The 17,547-nt window shown below is 35.2% G+C and overlaps 1 protein-coding gene and 2 long non-coding RNA genes across 9 annotated transcripts; all 3 read left to right on the forward strand.

Annotated features, from left to right (window-relative positions):
* The first annotated feature begins 979 nt into the window (after nucleotides 1–979).
* Nucleotides 980–5,487, forward strand: LOC147789392 (uncharacterized). Of its 2 annotated transcripts, none has more exons than XR_015411730.1 (2): nucleotides 980–4,122; nucleotides 5,037–5,487. It is a non-coding gene; the product is annotated as an uncharacterized LOC147789392 (long non-coding RNA). The 2 variants fall into 2 exon arrangements; XR_015411731.1 differs by lacking the exon at nucleotides 5,037–5,487 and adding an exon at nucleotides 4,514–4,731.
* Nucleotides 5,488–5,578: 91 nt separating this feature from the next.
* LOC111810047 (uncharacterized) lies at nucleotides 5,579–8,105 on the forward strand. Of its 3 annotated transcripts, none has more exons than XR_015411734.1 (3): nucleotides 5,879–6,106; nucleotides 6,291–6,810; nucleotides 7,723–8,105. It is a non-coding gene; the product is annotated as an uncharacterized LOC111810047 (long non-coding RNA). The 3 variants fall into 3 exon arrangements; XR_015411733.1 differs by having other exon boundaries at nucleotides 7,759–8,105; XR_015411732.1 differs by lacking the exon at nucleotides 7,723–8,105 and having other exon boundaries at nucleotides 5,579–6,106; nucleotides 6,291–7,676.
* Nucleotides 8,106–8,779: 674 nt separating this feature from the next.
* Nucleotides 8,780–16,853, forward strand: LOC111810697 (uncharacterized). 4 transcript variants are annotated; one of them, XM_023697450.2, is made up of 8 exons: nucleotides 8,780–9,062; nucleotides 9,627–9,664; nucleotides 10,212–10,250; nucleotides 14,183–14,293; nucleotides 14,854–15,030; nucleotides 15,250–15,348; nucleotides 15,945–16,190; nucleotides 16,282–16,853. In XM_023697450.2, the coding sequence occupies exons 4-8, from the start codon at nucleotides 14,222–14,224 to the stop codon at nucleotides 16,573–16,575; spliced, it is 888 nt and encodes a 295-aa protein (XP_023553218.1). In that variant the 5' UTR covers nucleotides 8,780–9,062; nucleotides 9,627–9,664; nucleotides 10,212–10,250; nucleotides 14,183–14,221; the 3' UTR covers nucleotides 16,576–16,853. The 4 variants fall into 4 exon arrangements, with proteins under 4 accessions (XP_023553218.1, XP_023553217.1, XP_086973673.1 ...); XM_023697449.2 differs by lacking the exons at nucleotides 8,780–9,062; nucleotides 9,627–9,664; nucleotides 10,212–10,250 and adding exons at nucleotides 12,852–13,015; nucleotides 13,094–13,134; XM_087117547.1 differs by lacking the exons at nucleotides 8,780–9,062; nucleotides 9,627–9,664; nucleotides 10,212–10,250 and adding exons at nucleotides 12,852–13,015; nucleotides 13,118–13,134.
* The last annotated feature ends 694 nt before the right edge of the window (nucleotides 16,854–17,547 follow it).

Here is a 17,547-nt window from a genome sequence, read left to right on the forward strand (position 1 = left end):
CGAAATCACACCAAGCCCACCTCTTAAACCAACACGAATATGAACCTAATTCATTTTACTTACAAACTTATATTTTACATGAAGCGTTCGATCTCAAATAAGAATTATGACAAAATTTAAACGCAAATTTAAGTACTGTCTTGATATTATTACATCATTAAAATAATTTTAATTTGTTTTCAACGCAATATTTTAATATAGAAGATATATAGACATAATTGTCCTTAAGAATATACTCAAACAGTTTAGACATATACATTTGTCACACACACATCGATGAATTTGAGACCAGTTTTTTTAATTAATTTACGAGACATGAAAATTTAGTAAATTTAATTATTCAATCATTTAAGCATCGATCCATTTGGTCGAACCTAATTTAGCTCGACATCATTTAAAATGGGTCGAGCAATTGAACTTAATTTAGCTCGACATCACTTGCCATAGATCCAACAAAACTTAATTAGTTAAAATTTAAATTTGATTAATATTGAAAAGGTGGACTAAAAATAAATTAATGTCAAATTTAGACAATATTAAAAAAAAAAAAGGTTAAACTACTATTTTGACATTCTAAAAACATAACATTAATGTCTATTAGTATTTTATTTATAAATATTGGAAGCATATTTATTTAAAAAAGGTTCTAAAATTTTGACATTCTTTTTAATTTAAAAAAAGGTTATAAAATTTGGCTTCAATTTTTGGGTGTGTTCAAATTTTAAAACATATTCCACGTCATTATTAATTCTAAAACCTTTTTTTTTTCAATGAAATAAAATAAAATAAAATAAAAGGCTAAACGCCCGCCACACAGTATACCCCAACCTAGTCGGTGGTCAGATTTTGAATAATTCAAAATAAATACACAAATATTTTTCAAAAATATTGAATTTTAAATATAATTTTCTTATTTAATTATATATAAAATATTATTTTTCAAATAGCGTGTTATATTTGGTAGCTCCTTTGCTTGACAACGAGGTCATTAGCTGTGCAATTTCTCAACCAATAGTTTATCGCCTTTATTCCACCGCCTTACCGATTATTAATTCAACCACGTAACTTAACATTGGCCGTCAGATCGTTTTAGCCCCACCAAAATCCTAGCCGTCCATTTCATCCTCATCCTCTTTAAAAGGATAATAGCCTCCCTTATTTCTCCATCTGCCTCCATTGCAATTTCTACTTTTTCCTGTTTCTTTTATTTTTATTTTCGCAGATCTAGGCTAATCTTCTACTCTGTTGCGGTTCTGGAGGTCCTAGATCGATAGATCTGGTGTAGATCTGCACATTGATTGTGGTTTCTTGGCGATTCGGTCTTCGGTTTCGGAGTTTTATTGTTTATTTTGATTCTGTCGAGTTCAACTTCAGATCTGAGTTATTATCTTCCATGTTCATGTTCTGAATGCGATTCTTGGATTGTTGTGTTGTCGTAGATCGACAGATCTGGGGTAGACCTACGAATTCATTGCGGTCTCTTGGCGATTCGGTCTTCGGTGACGGATTTTGGTTGTTTATTTAGATTCTAGCAGGTTCGACATCCGATCTAATTTATCCTCATATCGGTTTATGTTCTGACGGGGTTCTTGGACTTCCGTATCGTTGTTTCTTTTGTTGTCGTGTGCTATTTGCATGTTTACAACGATGGAAGGATTGCCGTTCACGCACGCGCCAATAGAGGGTTTGGTTCTTGATTCCGTTAATTTTCTTTATTATTACTATGCAACGAAAGGCGTTTCGCTGTCATCGAACAGGTTTAGAGTCACATAAGGTACTGGATGTTGGTTGAGGCAATATACTAGGCGTCTCTGTTGGATTTGTGTCGGCCAGATCGGTTAATCTGGGTATTTCTACAACTTCATTTCGATCTCTTGACGATTCGGTCCTCGGTGACGGATTTTAGTTGTTTATTAAATTCGACCAGGTTCGACATCCGTTCTAATTTAACCTCATATCGGTTTATGTACTGACGGGGAATCGTGGACTTCTATATTGTTGTTTCTTTTGTTGTTCTGTGCTATTTGCATGTCTACAACGATGGAGAAGTTACCGTTCCCGTACGCGCCAATTCAGGGTTTGGTTCTTGATTCCGTTAATTTTCTTTATTATTACTATGCAACGAATGGCGTTTTGCTGCCATCGAGCAGGTTTAAGTCGCATAAGGTACTGGATGTTGGTTGAGGCAATATACTAGGCGTCTCTGTTGGGTTTGTGTCGGCTAGATCGGTTAATCTTGGTAGATCTACAACTTCGTTTCGATATCTTGACAATTCCGTCTTCGGTGACGGATTTTAGTTTATTAAATTCGAGCAGGTTCGACATCTGTTCTAATTTATCCTATCGGTTTATGTACTGACGGGGAATCGTGGACTTCTATATTGTTGTTTCTTTTATTGTTCTGTGCTATTTGCATGTCTACAACGATGGAGAGGTTACCGTGATGGAGAGGTTACCGGTTCCGTACGCGCCAATACAGGGTTTGGTCCTTAATTCCGTTAATTTTCTTTATTATCACTATGCAACGAAAGGTGTTTCGCTCTAATCGAACAGGTATGGAATTGAAGACGGTACTAGATGTTGGTTGAGGCAATATCAGTTGGTTTCTCTGTTCGATTTGTGTTGGCGAGGTCGTTAGATCTGGGTGACGGATTCTGGTTTTGTAGTAAAATTCGAGCAGGTTCGACATCCGTTCTGATCTATCCTCATATCGGTTTATTCTCTGACGGGGATTCGTGTCTTCTATATTGTTGTTTCTTTTGTTCTTGTGTGCTATTTTCATATATTCAACGATGGGAGGGAGAGGTCATCGGTCATGTGCTTGCCAATACAGAGTTTGGTTCTTGATTCCGTTAATTTTCTTTATTATTACTATGCAACGAAGTTGTTTCGATTTAATCGAACAGGTATGGAGTCGTTGACGGTACTGGTTGCTGGCATGAGGCAGTATCACTTGGCGTATCTCTTGGATTCGTTTCTGCTCTGCTGGTTAATACAGATCGAGATGAGTTCGACATCCATTTCGTCAGTGTGATGTAGCTGAGCTGTCGATGAGTATTCGATGGAAGCTGTATCTTGTATGAAAATAATGAAAGCATCCGAGAAGTAGATGAGTGTTTGTGGATGTAAAAGATATCGGGATTAGACCTCTTTTTTCGAGGAGGTCGAATCCAGGTAGCTCTTTGTCATCCGGCCTTTGCCATGACAGGTGCGCTTGCATGGCAGGTCATACATAATAAAAAAATAGTATATTTTGGTTCCGAGGGGAGATCGCACGGGGATTGCCCGGGGTCTCTTCCCCTCTCTGGTCTGTTTTCCTCTTGCTCTCTTTCTCTGCGTTCGTTTCTGCTACTTCAACCGACAGAAACTACTCCGTTCATAGCGTTTGGCCTGGTCGAACTCCCGACATGCAAGGTACTCGACTTTACATTTGAGGTTCGTAAAAAATGGTAATTATTATTACATTTGAGCATTAAAACTACGATTACGAGGGAAGATTCGAAACAAATTCTTTTATAAATAGTAATGCAACCTTTTTGGGGATTTTCTAATGACAGTTTTCGCAGTAGGAGGGATTTCACCAAACTACCATCACTTTATGCTAAGGTAAAGTAATTATTAGGTGGTAATAAATGGTATTTAAATTTTAAAATTGTTCATTCACTCTTGCCTGTGTTCACCTATTTATCGATTAACAATCGACGCGTGCGTCCATCTTCTGTTGGAATATTAAACATAACGTTTTTTTTAATATGCTTTATTAGTCATTATTGGTACCAGTTTTTTCTTCCATATCGTTAAACTATTGATAGTGGGAACCGTTCTATCCCTTATTAATTATTTTAATTGTTGTTGGGTCACATCGACCAACCTGTTTAAGGTATTAGTATCAAGTCTGTTGCTTTTTGGGACTTTGAACTTTGTAGTTCTTCGGTAGTGTTCTGGGTTGTTTGATTATTAGTAGATAGGGTCCAAATTGATGTATATGGCGTTCCTAGAAGTTCGATGCATCAGCTGCAATTGGCGTCCGACGAAATCAACTTCTCCGAGACGAGGTGGGTTTGACAGTATCAAGATAGGCCTCGGCTCTGCTACAACATGAAGCCTGTTACAATCTTTCTGGTATAATGAATTACATATGCTGTTAACTTCGAAAATTAAGTTCCATTTTGCCCATGTTTTTGTCAGTTAAATTCCGTCTTCGTCATATTCGTCCATTCATCGTTATAGCAAGTCTGAAGGTGTTGTGATAGTACTGGTTGTGTCTTTAAATTTACTACAGATGGTGTTCCGATCTTTCATTTTTCTTTAGTTTTTATTTTCCATTTGATGTGTTGTAGTTATGTCTGTGAAGTATTTCTTATTGGAGCCTCTTCGCGTGTTTGTTCGTGAATAAAGAAAACTATATAATCATGTGGGTTTATTTGGTCTCTCCATATAAATTTTACTTGTGAAAATAGAATATTTTTTAGAATATCATTACTATACGTGGTACGTATTCCTTTCCTTGTAGGTTGACCGTGATTGAATTGTCTTTCATGTCTTGGCTTTCTTAAGCAACTGTTTCAAAATGTGAAGTTAGAATTGTACGCCTTGTAGTTTATTTTTGCTCTGTAAATTTTTTAAATGCCGACTTATTATTTTTTTGTAATCATTTTGTTGTCTAAAATGTTAATTGTACACCATTTTACTTTCCAAATTCATATTTCACAGAAGACGTTTTATCTTAAATCTTTTATTTTCAGATATTGCCTGTCCACGATTAATGTAGGTCAAAAAGATTCATTTCAATTTAAACGGATTATAACTAGATTTTTTGCGATAGTAATGCGTGAAGAAATTCCAATTTCTGTTGGATCGTGTTAAATTATTGAAGTTTGCCTAAACATATTTTGGTCGTAGTTTTTCAGTTTAGAAATCAGTAACTTGGACGTGTATTAAAATTTTGTTTATTTGGTAACCTGTTTGAAATAATAGTAAATTCTTTTCTGTTAAGAAGTATAATTGTGAAATTTGTTATATGTTGTGGCATATAGATCTGTAAGCTCAAATCGGTAGAGCGCTGCAAATTCTGCGAGGAATTTGAGAGGTTGGTGGTTCGAATCCATCCGGATCTGAGAGAACACTGATTCAGTATTATTAATTAGTAGGAGAGTTTCTGTATTAAACCATACCGAATGAACAGTCGGACATGGTTCTTATGGGCTCGAACCTGGGCCAAGTGTTTCAGCTGGTAAAAAATGATGATATTGAATTAGCCCAACTGTGGGGGTGGTCCCCCAATCCAACAACTCTGTATCGAAGTTTGTTCAGACTGTTCTGGGTCTCTCTAGAATTAGCTTCTTTTTCTTAAACCTTCGAGAATAATTCTTGGGTTTATCCCTTTTTTTTTTTTTTTTTTTTTTGTTAGTTTGGGATTAATTCTGCACTGTAAATTAATTATATAAACTTATCTTTCGGAATATATCATATGCTTCCTTCTGTCAAGCCCCATTTTGTAATATTATCTTTTTAAAATTTTAAATTTGAATTAAATCATTTAAAATTTATCACTATATTAGAAAAAGGTGACATTATATTTAACCGACCTTTAATGCCGTATAATATAAGCTATATCAATAGTCAAAAAGTTGGAAAATTCTTAACTTTTTATTTATTTATTTATTTATTTATTCCAAATGCCGTGTTCTGTTTGATCTTTTCCTCCGTGAAGTCACGACGAAACCGCCCAAAACGCCAAAAGTAATTATCGCATTTATTCCATCCCATGAGCGATAATAATTCATCCACGTTATTCTATCTCAGCCGTCCACTTCTCCAACCAACTCCCTCATCTTCGCCGTCCATCTCGTTCCCTCTCTCCATAAAAGGGTCAAGAAGTTCCCTGCTTCCCTAATCCATACGAGGGTTTCAGAAGGCTTCCTGTTCCGTCCTCTTTTTCATTTTTCCATTTCTCGGTCTTAGATCTGTTGTGTTCTTATTGTTCTCTGGTTCTGGAGGGCTAAGAATGGATCTTTGGACTTCTGAAGCCGTGTATTTGCTCGCTGATTATTGTTTCCTACGATTTTCGGTGGCGGATTGTGGCTAATGATTCCGATTCTGTAAGGTATGACTTCAGATCTGGATCATTTTCTTTTTGCTCGTTCTTGGCTTGAAGACGGTGTTCGATCTGTTGTCTTGATTTTAATTTTCGCCTACTCTTTTAGTTTATTAAGTTGCAGATCTAGGTTTTAGTCTTCTTGTTGTTGATAATTTGTTTCGGAGGATGGCCTTCTAATTAAACTGAGCAGGTGTGACGAAGATGATGTCAGATCTAGGATCTGTACCGTTCTGATTCCCTTGTGGAGCAGCTACTGCGTGTCTTCGCCGGTGCAGGTTTTAGCAGTCGTATTAATAGGTGGTTCTTTGCAGCTGTTGAGGCGGTTCATAAGCCTGGTGTATGAGAAGTGTACGCACCGTTTGATGGAATCTGTACTTTGTATATATTACCGAAATCGCTGGAAAGGAGTGGATGAGTGTTGCTCTTGGATGTAAAAGGAATCGGAGTTCATCTTCCTATTTGTGGAGGGTGAATCCTGATATGTCTTTGTCATCCGACCTTTGCCATGACAGGTGCGCTTGCATGGCAGGTCATCGAAAAAAAAAATAAAATAGTGATGTTTTGGTTTTGAGGAGAGACCGCACGGGGTTTGCCCGGGGTTTCTTCCTCTCTGGCTTGTGTTTTCCTCCCCTTCTCTCTTTCTATCAGTTCGTTTCTACATCTGCAACCGCCATCAACTGCGTCTCGGATCTCACGCCGTTTTAGCCAAGGTATTCCTCTTGCACATAACTATCATAAAAAGGAAAATAGACTAACAAATTTGCATGACCTACCGTACAAATCTTCATCCAAATAGTATTACTTTTCATGTATTTAAGTAGTTATTGAAATTGTTTACAGGGTTTCTCGTGTTTTTCAAATGGTCAGCTGGTTTTTTTAAATCAATCCTTAACACGTGGGTTTCGATCATTTTCGTTAATTCATGGCAACAATTTTTGGTTTAGTTTGGTACAATTGGCAATGACTGTTTTGTTTTTACTGTTTTTAACATTATTTTTATAGACTAAAAGTTGATTTTATGGAGGAATTTATTTGAGTGATTTGAATATCATCGAAACCAATTTATTGGAGTGATTTGAACGGCGTAGATACCAATTTCTGTGAACCCTTTCAAACTTTCTCAAATATGTCGGAAGTGTTTTTACTATCCATCTTGATCACTCTAGCATGATCCTCCTGGTGAGTTCGTTAATAAGCGTATGAAAGAGTTCTAGTATACAACACATGTATTATTCATATTAATTGACAATAGTTGTTCTTTGTTCCTACTTATTACCGTTAATCGCGACTAATTACATTGCAACATGATTCAATGCTTGTTCTCTTTGTCAATTTAATTATAGCCAGGCTTGCAATTTGCCATCTATTCTCATTGTCAATTTAATTTCAGCTTCCTTGTTTATCTCTATGTTTTAACTCGATTCATTCCAAGATGTTCTATGTTTATTAAGAGACTTATATACTTATATTTCGCATTAGTGGAACTATGAATGTAATATATATCTGTATTTGCAAGCTTCACGTATGGGGATGTATTGAACTCTGGTGGAGATCTTTATGTTCCTCCAGTTTTTTAGTTGGTGTCCTGTAATTTATATTGGTAGTTTTATCTTTCCTAGTAGTTGATAATTTGAACTGGAGGATTCGGTCTCTCATAGAACGATTTGCGAAGGATGATGCTGAATATGAAGGTACCTGGCAATGGACTGTGCATGATGACCTGATCGTGGTTGGAATGCAATTCTTGAAGGACTATCCTACACGGCCCCAACTTGTTTACGATGAATTCAAGGTTTAATGAACTGCTCACCTTTAATTTCTGAATTTGCCTTTTCAGTTTTCATATATAAGTTTTTGTTCTTCATTTCCAATAAGGTTCCCGAGTAAACTCGTGTTTCTTGAGATGTTTATATATCTTTGTAGTACTTGGTTCTGTAATAGTAGTAAAGTTCTAATTTTCAATTGAAATCATAGAACAATTAAGTAGCACTATGGTTCTTTCCTAGTCCTGTTTGTTCAGTTATCTAATCTTTGATCGTAGTTCATGTTAGTTCTTTGTTAATTACAAGATTCCTCATCTCTTTCCTGTTTCATGTTTCATTTTAAGATTTTGTTACTATTTTACAGGTTTGGTGCGTAGTGCTTGTAGTCTGAATTAAAGTGTTTGATTATTAATCATGGCTTCAAATAATTTATAATTATTTTAATTACTCTTTTGTAAAGAAAATAATTAGTAGCGACCCATGTGTTATCATGTGTAAGTAATTGTACGGAAGTATCATCGATATGAACTATTTGGGTCGAACTATTTTCCTTTCCGTTAGATTTTCTTATTAGTGGGTTTGAATTCAGTATGTGTATGTATTGATCTGTAAGCTCAAAAATGGGAGAGCGCTCAATTTCCTGGATGGGTTTTGAGAGGGTGATGGTTCGAATCCATCCAGATCATTATCTTTTTTTAATTCATTTTTTTGTTCTTTTAATTATTAGAGGAAAAAAAATCTAAATTTAACTAATAAAGATTTCTCATAAAAATTTGGTTGCTTTATTCTCGCTTTCATTCATAATGTACCTATTTATATTTACATGAGCAAAAAAAAAAAAAAAAATAATAATAATAATAATAAAAATATATATATATATATTTATTTATTTTATTTATAAAAAAAAAACTTGAGTGATAGTGTTTCTTTGGGTTCCTTACACAAAAACCAACAAGTGGGCCCCACTGTTGAACCCGTATATAAACCCCCCAAACGCATGCCCTCAGCCTTTTTCTTCTCACTTCCGCTGACGAAGAAATCGTGGCCTCCATTGATCTCTGGTGGCGTGCCACCGTCTCTTCCTGTTCGGTTCGCTCTCACCGTCTCTGCAACTCGTTCTTTTTCCGTAACAAGAACAACGCCCGCTTACTACCTTTGTCAGGAAGAAGAATCAAAGCATTCAACCAATGGATTCTCTGGTTAGTATTTTGAATTTATTTACGGAAAAAATGCAGAAATTTTCGATTCATGAGATTTCAATTTGAGAATTCCATTTCTTCGCTTCTTTTCATCCCTATTAATCTCACGAACGCGCAATGCTTTAAGGATTCTTTAAACAGTAGCATCATGGTTTTATTTAATCTACTCTGATCATTATCGGTAATGGTGTTCTTCTTAATATCTAAACCTCCAGATTCTAATATCAATCCTCACTCAAATACTCGCATGTTGTTATCAAAATCAATACGAAATTACTGTTTGATCTTACAGTTAGGTCAGGCAATAAGATTTAAGAAAGAGTTTGATCATCATCAGGCTTGCACATTCACTCACTACTTAATTATCCGCTGCCTAGTTTTCCAATGTTTCGATTCTTTTATATCCAATGATTTGATATCAACATTTCTGAATTGTGGAACTGTGAATGAAAGTATTCATCTGTATTTTCAAGCTGCTAGGCTAGTTTATGGCGATGCATAGTACTTTTACTGAAAGTTTTTCAAGTTTTTCCAGTATTGTAATTTCTTAATTTGGATGGATAGTGGACGTTGATCATGGCCGGAAATGGAATCTGAAAGATCTCACTGTTGGATGATGGAAGTCCCACATCGACTAATTTAGGGAATGATCATGGGTTTATAAGTGAGGAATACTAACTCCATTGGTTTGAGGCCTTTTGGGGAAGCCCAAAGCAAAGCCATGAGGGCTTATGCTCAAAGTGGACAATATCATACCATTGTGGAGAGTCGTGTTCGTCTAACATGGTATCAGAGCCATGCCCTAAACTTAGTCGTGCCAATAGATTGATAAATCCTCAAATCCTCAAATATCGAACAAAGAACTCCTAAAGAAAAGGAGCCAAGCCCCTCCTCGAAGGCAGTCAAAAATGACTAAGACTCCAAAGGAGTCGAGCCTCGATTAAGGGAAGGCGCACTTTGTTCGAGGGGAGGTGTTGGATGATGGAAGTCCCACATCGACTAATTTAGGGAATGATCATGGGTTTATAAGTGAGGAATACTAACTCCATTGGTTTGAGGCCTTTTGGGGAAGCCCAAAGCAAAGCCATGAGAGCTTATGCTCAAAGTGGACAATATCATACCATTGTGGAGAGTCGTGTTCGTCTAACACTCACAACTCGGTTCTAACCTGTCTATGATGACTTCAAGGTTTGAAGTACTCCTCAACTGAATTTACAGCATTTCTCTTGCGATCTTCATAGAAACGTAATTATGCAACTGTGTGGTACTAGCTCTGTTTGGTAGGGATGCATGCCTTTCTACTTAGTTTCACCATGATCCGTTCTTTGTTATTACCAAAATTGTTTGTTTATGGTCATCTGATCTTGTTCGATCAAAGTTTCAGGCAAGATCTACCCCTATACTATTATATCTTTGTAAGATCCAACATCTATTAGAGAGGAGAAACGAGTATCAGTGAGGATATTGGGCTTGGAAGCGGAGTAAATTGTGAGATCTCATATCGATTAGAGAGGGGAATGAGTGCTAGCAAGGACGCTGGACTCCGTAGGGGAGTGGATTGTGAAATCCCGCATCGATTGGAGAGGGGAACGAGTGCCAGCAAACATGCTGGGGTTCGAAGGAGAGTGGATTGTGAGATCCCATATCGATTGGAGAGGATAACGAAATCGATTGGAGAGGGAAATAAGTGTCGACGAGGACTATGGGTCCTGAGGAAGGGTCAAGTTGGTAATTTTTCTTACATCTCCCCCGGGAGCCCAGGTATCATATACGCCTCCAAAATAAAGAGCTTTGAATACTAGAAGAAAAGCACCTATACTTAACAAAATTAAGTGAATACCCAAAATGGTAGTGCATGATAAATATCACACATAACCGAAGAATGGAAAAGATTCTTCAAGGGTTTCGAGTCCCAGAAGTGCATGATAAATACCGCCAAAACCCAATATTGCAGAGGAAATTAAGTGAAGTACTCCAGACACAAAGTACGGAAAGATGTCTATAACTTCCCCACCAGGACTTACGCCCCAACCTAGAGTAGACGAAATCGATTAGAGAGGGAAATGAGTGTCAACAAAAACTATGGGTCATGAGAAGGGTAGAGTGTAAAATCACACATCGATTGAAAAAGAGAATGAAATATTCATTTATAAGAGTATGAAAATCTATTGATATATGAAGGAATAATTTATAGCCATGAAAACCTGAGCTATCATAAGAGTATGAAAATCTATTCATTTATAAGAGTATGAAAACCTGAGCTATCATAGCCATGAAAGAAAAGACAAGATGAAGGAATAATTGACCATAAAACAATAAATATAATTAAAATTAAAATAATTTGTACGTAACCCATTATAAAAGAATCTTTTATTACACGTGGATTATTCCAAGAATTCGAATAAAATAATATAACCCCCTAGAAAATGTGCCATGTCAACCGTAGAAAAAGTCTTCCGATTCAAAAGCATCTTTTTAACGGTCAATTATTTAATGCCGTCCCTTCCACTCGTTCTTTTCACATTCTTCAAGAAATAGATTATTATTATTATTTATTATTAAAATTGATTTAATTATATGCTATTTTTTTAAATTTATTTTGACTGGTCGTGGTCTACAAGAGCCAGCCAAAAGAGAAGAAGCATTTCTTTTTCTTCTTTTATTTCTTAAATATTCTTTCCGTTGATCCATTTTTATGAAACTAATAATTAACTTTAATTTTTTTTGTCAACAATTTACACTCTAAATTAAATTAGTATATAATAATTTAATTTTAATAAATTGATAATTGTAACAATTTAATTCATATCATAAAAATTATTATTAATAATTGTCCACGTTGAGTCATTGACCAAGATTTAGCTCCCACTCGTTTAACTATCAAAACTAATATTATGTATGTATTTGTATATTTTAACTGAGTAATTTTAGGAGTATTTTTAATATTCAATATTTTAGTTTATATTTGTAAAAATGCTGTAAATTATCACACTGATCCTAGGTTGGAACAAGTTGATAGCATCCCCTTTTTACGTCTCCATGTCTCTCCCGTGTGGCGACATAGGGGCGAAAAAAGGAAAGAGAGGGATGGGGTTTCTCTCGCTTTTGGCATAGCGGGCTCTAGCGGGAGGCCCGCACGATGGGCTGTTAGCTCAGTGGTAGAGCGCCCCCCCTGATAATTGTGTCATTGTGCTTGGGTTGTGAGGGCTCTCAGCCACATGGATAGTTCAATGTGCTCGTGCTCCCTTGATAATGATTAACTTTTCCTTCCATTAAGTTTTTTCAGATACTATTGAAAAAGGTAGCCTCACATGGATAATTAGGAAGTAAGAAGTATTATCTCCATTGATATAAGGTGTTTTGGAAAAACTAAAAAGTAAAATCACGAGAAATTTGTGATTTCTAACAAATTTATTACAAATTTTAACTAAATTTTAAGTTGAAAAAAGTGTGATACAAATTTTTAAGTTAGAACTCAAGCATGTTAGACTTCTCAGTGAAGTTGAAATTGGTATTAGGTAAACAAAGTAAAAAATTTGTGGACCCAATCAATCCACGAGGAAAAAGAGACATTTTACCGTCGTGTGGTTCAGTAAAAAAAAAAAAAAATATATATATATATATATATATATATATATATATATATTATTTAAGATGATAAAAATTATTTTGGGTAAAAAAGAGGAAAAGAAAAGAAAGCCCAACAGAAGTCTTAGCGTGATGGTGATTTTGGGTTCTAACAATTAGCTAGTGGACCCCACTTTAAAACTCCTATATAAACCTCCAAACGCCAACTGCACATTTTCTTCTCCGCACTTTCGCTGACGAGGAAATCGTGGCCTCCATTGATTTCTGGTGGCACAGCTACGGTTTCTTCACGTGTAGCTTCTCTCTCACCGTCTCTGCAACGCGTTCTTTTTCCGTAACAAGAACAACGACCTTATACCACCTTTGTAAGGAAGAAGAATCAAAGCATTCAACCAATGGATTCGATTTATTAGTATTTTAATTGATCTTTGTTTTTGCTGAAGGAGTTTCCGCTTTTGGTTTCTTAGCCCTCTACTTGCTTCAGGTGCGTTTTCTGTAAATTCTCTCCTACTATTCTGTTGTGGTTTTGGAATCTTGCGATTTCTTCTTTCCGCTCTACTTGTGCGTGTGTTTTGGAGTAGATCTGATTGTTACCGAGTTTTGCGTGGATGATTATTGTTTTATCGGTTTTGACTCTCGATCACTTTAGCTTGTCCTGGATTGGATTCTCTAATTACTGTCTTTTTCTGGACTTTTCCGGTTTTATCGGTTTGTTTGTTTTTCAATCCCCTGTTACGGTCAACGGAGTCGATTTTGTTGTATGGATTTCGGACATTTGTGTAAGACTCTGTTTCTGTGATTCTAGATTCGTTTCCGATGGAGTTGAAGGATTAGGATCGATCTCGTTGATTATGTTCTTCAGATGGTTAAATTTTCATTTAGTATTGCTTGATTCAAATAGGGAATGCCTATCGATTTATTTATACATACCGGTAGTTAATTTTGCGGTCTTGCAGTATGTTGTTGTTTAGGATACCATTCCCTCCATTTATGGATTGGATTATCTGTTGTCTGTTGCCTGTTGCCTGTTCTGAGTCCTGAACAGACTGGCATAAAACTGTGCGACTTAAAATTGGATTAAGAGATCTTGAAGATACAAACAGCGGCCGATATTGCTACCGATTAGGAATTTTAGGAAAAACAGTCGTGGAAGCCTTCACAATGTAGATTCAAAAATCCGCAGGCTCCAAATGATTTTCCTGTAACTTCTCACCATTTTTTTCTTTTTTCAATTGTATTGCTACAATTGTTTGGGGAAAACCTTTGTTTTCTTTTGTAATTTGAAGTATAGAAATATTCGAGTCGTGGGCTTTTAATTTGACAATGTCCAATCCTTCACGTTTTATTTTTGTCCCTATTAATATTACTAATGAAGAATGCTTTAAGGACTCTTTAAATAATAGCATCATGGTTTTATTTAATCTAATCCGATCATTGTGGGTAATGGTGTTCTTAATATCTAAAGCTCCAGATTCTGATATCAATCCTCACTCAAATAGCCACAGAAGTTTAATTAATGGCTTTATTTGTAGGTTTTTCTTGCTGCACATTGTGCTCCATTGCTGATTGATATGTTTCGTTCAAAGAAGCATTCTCAAAGTCATAATCACCGTGATAATGATTCTACACAAGAAGACGGGAAGGTAACAATCCAGTTAATTCTTATCAACAATAGCTTTCATGTTGTTAGATTGAACGGTTGGATAAAAATCATACCGTGATTGTTTTTGTTCCTTTCTCGCATCTCTGGAAACTTATCTAAATATATTGAAGCCAAAGTATAGATTGGGTGTTATTATTTTCAGGGGAAATTAAAGTTCTGAAGTCTTGGGGTCAGGTAAATTAGTATCCTTGCGTTGAAATATCATTTCCCATCTCAAATTTAATTTTCTTAACATCTTTATAGCTCCTGACCAGATTCCACCGTCCCCATCCAAACTAAAAATTTTCATGAATTATAGATAATTATGTACTTTTATCAATTTTATCGTTCATGTCCGTTCTTCTTATGGCGAGTTAACGCATCAAGTTTTCAGATATAAGAGCTGTTTTCATTCGCACAAGTTTGTGCAGTCCTTGACTCAGATACTATAAGACGAAAAGAACTTTAAGAACAGGATTAGAAATATATGAATACTTAAGGGTGAAATAATTTAATTCTGTTTTATGAAGAAAGGCGTAACTAACTATTTTTCCCGTACAGATCAATGAACTAAGGGCTGCTCTTGGGCCTCTGTCTAGTCGAAGTTCAAAGTATTGCACCGATGCATGTCTGAGGAGATATTTGATAGCTCGAAACTGGAATGTTGAGAAGGCAAGGAAAATGCTAGAAGAGACGCTCAAGTGGAGGGCAGCTTACAAGCCCGAAGAAATCCGTTGGGTAAGTTGAATTATACAACTTTGTATCCCTCAAACATCTAACAAAAAATTTAGTTTTCTAAATTTTATTCTTTGCACTTTGATTCCCGATGACCTTGCTATGAATGTTGTGGATTTTTTTTTTTTTTTGCTCTTTTAGTTCATTTTTATTGTCATATTTTTCTCTATGAAGTGCATTGTTGCATTCCATGGAATTTTAAGAAGCATTTTTCTGATACAGCATGAAGTAGCATTTGAAGGCGAGACTGGAAAAGTGTCGAGAGCAAATTTTTGCGATCGACAGGGAAGATCTGTGCTCATAATGAGACCTGGAATGCAGGTATATTTGCTGGTCCCCACTTTTCCTTATAATTTTTAATGTCATCATGAACTCTTATTTTCTCATAATAACTATTCAAAATTCAGTTTTTTTTTTTTTAAAAAAAATAAAATAAAACAAACCATGTTAAATCACAATATGTTTATTTTTTTAACATACCAATAAAAAAATCGTGTATAAAAGTTCGAATAGAAAAAACAAAAAAAAAAACTCTAAGGTACTTTTCAACCTAAATGTAATTCAACTAGTTGAAATATTTATAGCCGTATTTAAATCTTTTTCTCCTGTGGTAAATTGAAAAAAGGAATAAACAAGAGACACTTGAATTAAAAAAAATAAAGTATAGAAGTGGTCCAATTTGTTAGATGAACACGACTCTTCATATGATTTTGTCCAATTTGAGCATAAGTTCTAGTAACTTTGTTTTTGACTTCCCAAGAGACCTCACCCCGACGAGATAGTATTATTTGAATATAAACATCATTCCCTCTGTGACTTTCATTCAATTGATATTTATAAGTGCTGATCTTTTTGTTTTGTTTTTTTGGCATTTCACTTTCTGACTATTTCCAGTACCCACTTTTAAATAATTTCAGAACACAACTCCATCAGAAGTTAGCGTGCGGCATCTAGTCTATCTTCTAGAGAATGCGATTCTGAACCTTGTTGAGGGTCAAGAACAAATGTGTTGGTTAATAGATTTCACCGGATTTACAATGAAAACCAATGTCTCCGTCAAAATAGCCTCCGATGTTATCAATATCTTGCAGAACCATTACCCCGAGAGACTCGCCGTTGCATTCCTCTACAATCCACCCAAGATTTTTCAAGCCTTCTGGAAGGTATGCTCTGCTCTTTAATTCCATTCACTTATATATCACATTTCTTTTCCAAATTCATCAATATTAGCCATCCTTTTCCAATTTTTTATAGGCCATCAAGTATTTCTTAGATCCAAAGACATCTCAAAAGGTAAAGTTTGTAAATCCCAAAGACAAAGGAAGCGTGGAGCTGATGAAATCATACTTCGACATGGAAAACCTTCCCAGTGTTTTTGGAGGTAAAGCCACACTCGAGTATGATCACCAGCAGTTCTCTCAGATGATGGCCCAAGACGAGCTTAAAGCTGCACAAGTGTGGGGCCTTGATGAGAAGGCCCACCATATCACAAATGGGCCTTCTTCTGGCCCAGAAGTCGCACCAGAGCCCATTACTGCAACAAACTAACTAACTGGTATGTCTCATGCCTCCCCTTTACAGCATTTTGAAACTAAAATAATAATGCGAAGGAGCTAGTAGCCATCCATAGGTAATAGTTTCTGTTTCTGCTAACTAAACCTATGAGACTGAAGGAACCTTTTGTAGTTTTATGTTAACTTAGGAGGTCAACAAAGCCCAATAATTTAGCAGGCCTCTCTTTAAAAGAAAAAAGAAACTCATAACTTGTTTACTTGTTCCATCTATTTATTTATAATACATTATAGAGAGAGGAACCTTATCTTTAATGTTTTAGGTGCATTGCATTACAAACCCACTTGGTATAATGAATTTAGGTATATTCAAGTCTCAGATTCCACCTTCCAACTTAGGATTGTCCAAAAATTAATAAGAAAATGCCCAATAACCGTCGATATTACTAAAAAAAACTAGCAGAAAAAGTATCATAACCTAATATTTTGAAAATCCAAACAACCCAAGTGGATGACGAACAAAAATTAATAATTTAATTATTACCATCTTTAATAAAAAAATTCAAGGACGTTGGGGGTGAAAGAAGGTAAATGTTTAACCTTCCATTAAAAAAAAAAAAATTGCAATGATTATATTTATCTATTATTTGAATTTTTAGAACACTTGGAATAAGTTAGAATTTTGTTCCTTTTTTTATAAAAAAAAAAGAAAAATTCAGATACAAATTAATTTTATATAAAAAAAAAGTCTTGGTTCAACAATTAAATTGCAGATATATACTTCACGTTATTCTTTGTTTTTATGTATTAAAGATATATTTAATTGTTAAGACAAAAATTAATGATACTATTAAATAAAATTCAATAATGTTTCACGTTAAATTTAATATATTATATTAATTTTGAAAAAAAATGTTGAATAAATTGAGACTTAATAAAAATAAAATAAAATTTTACTACAGAATATTTATTTTTTAAAATTTAAAAATATCGATATTAAGACATAAAG

Source organism: Cucurbita pepo, chromosome 14 (assembly GCF_057944985.1).
Source record: "Cucurbita pepo subsp. pepo isolate OVF chromosome 14, ASM5794498v1, whole genome shotgun sequence".
Taxonomy (NCBI): Eukaryota; Viridiplantae; Streptophyta; class Magnoliopsida; order Cucurbitales; family Cucurbitaceae; genus Cucurbita; species Cucurbita pepo.

Bases quoted from the DNA above. Each gene is read 5' to 3' on its own strand.
- LOC111810697 (XM_023697450.2), top strand. From the start codon at position 14,222: ATGTTTCGTTCAAAGAAGCATTCTCAAAGTCATAATCACCGTGATAAT. The intron at 14,294-14,853 runs GTAACAATCCAG...TTTCCCGTACAG, and splicing joins CTACACAAGAAGACGGGAAG to ATCAATGAACTAAGGGCTGC. The intron at 15,349-15,944 runs GTATATTTGCTG...AAATAATTTCAG, and splicing joins TAATGAGACCTGGAATGCAG to AACACAACTCCATCAGAAGT.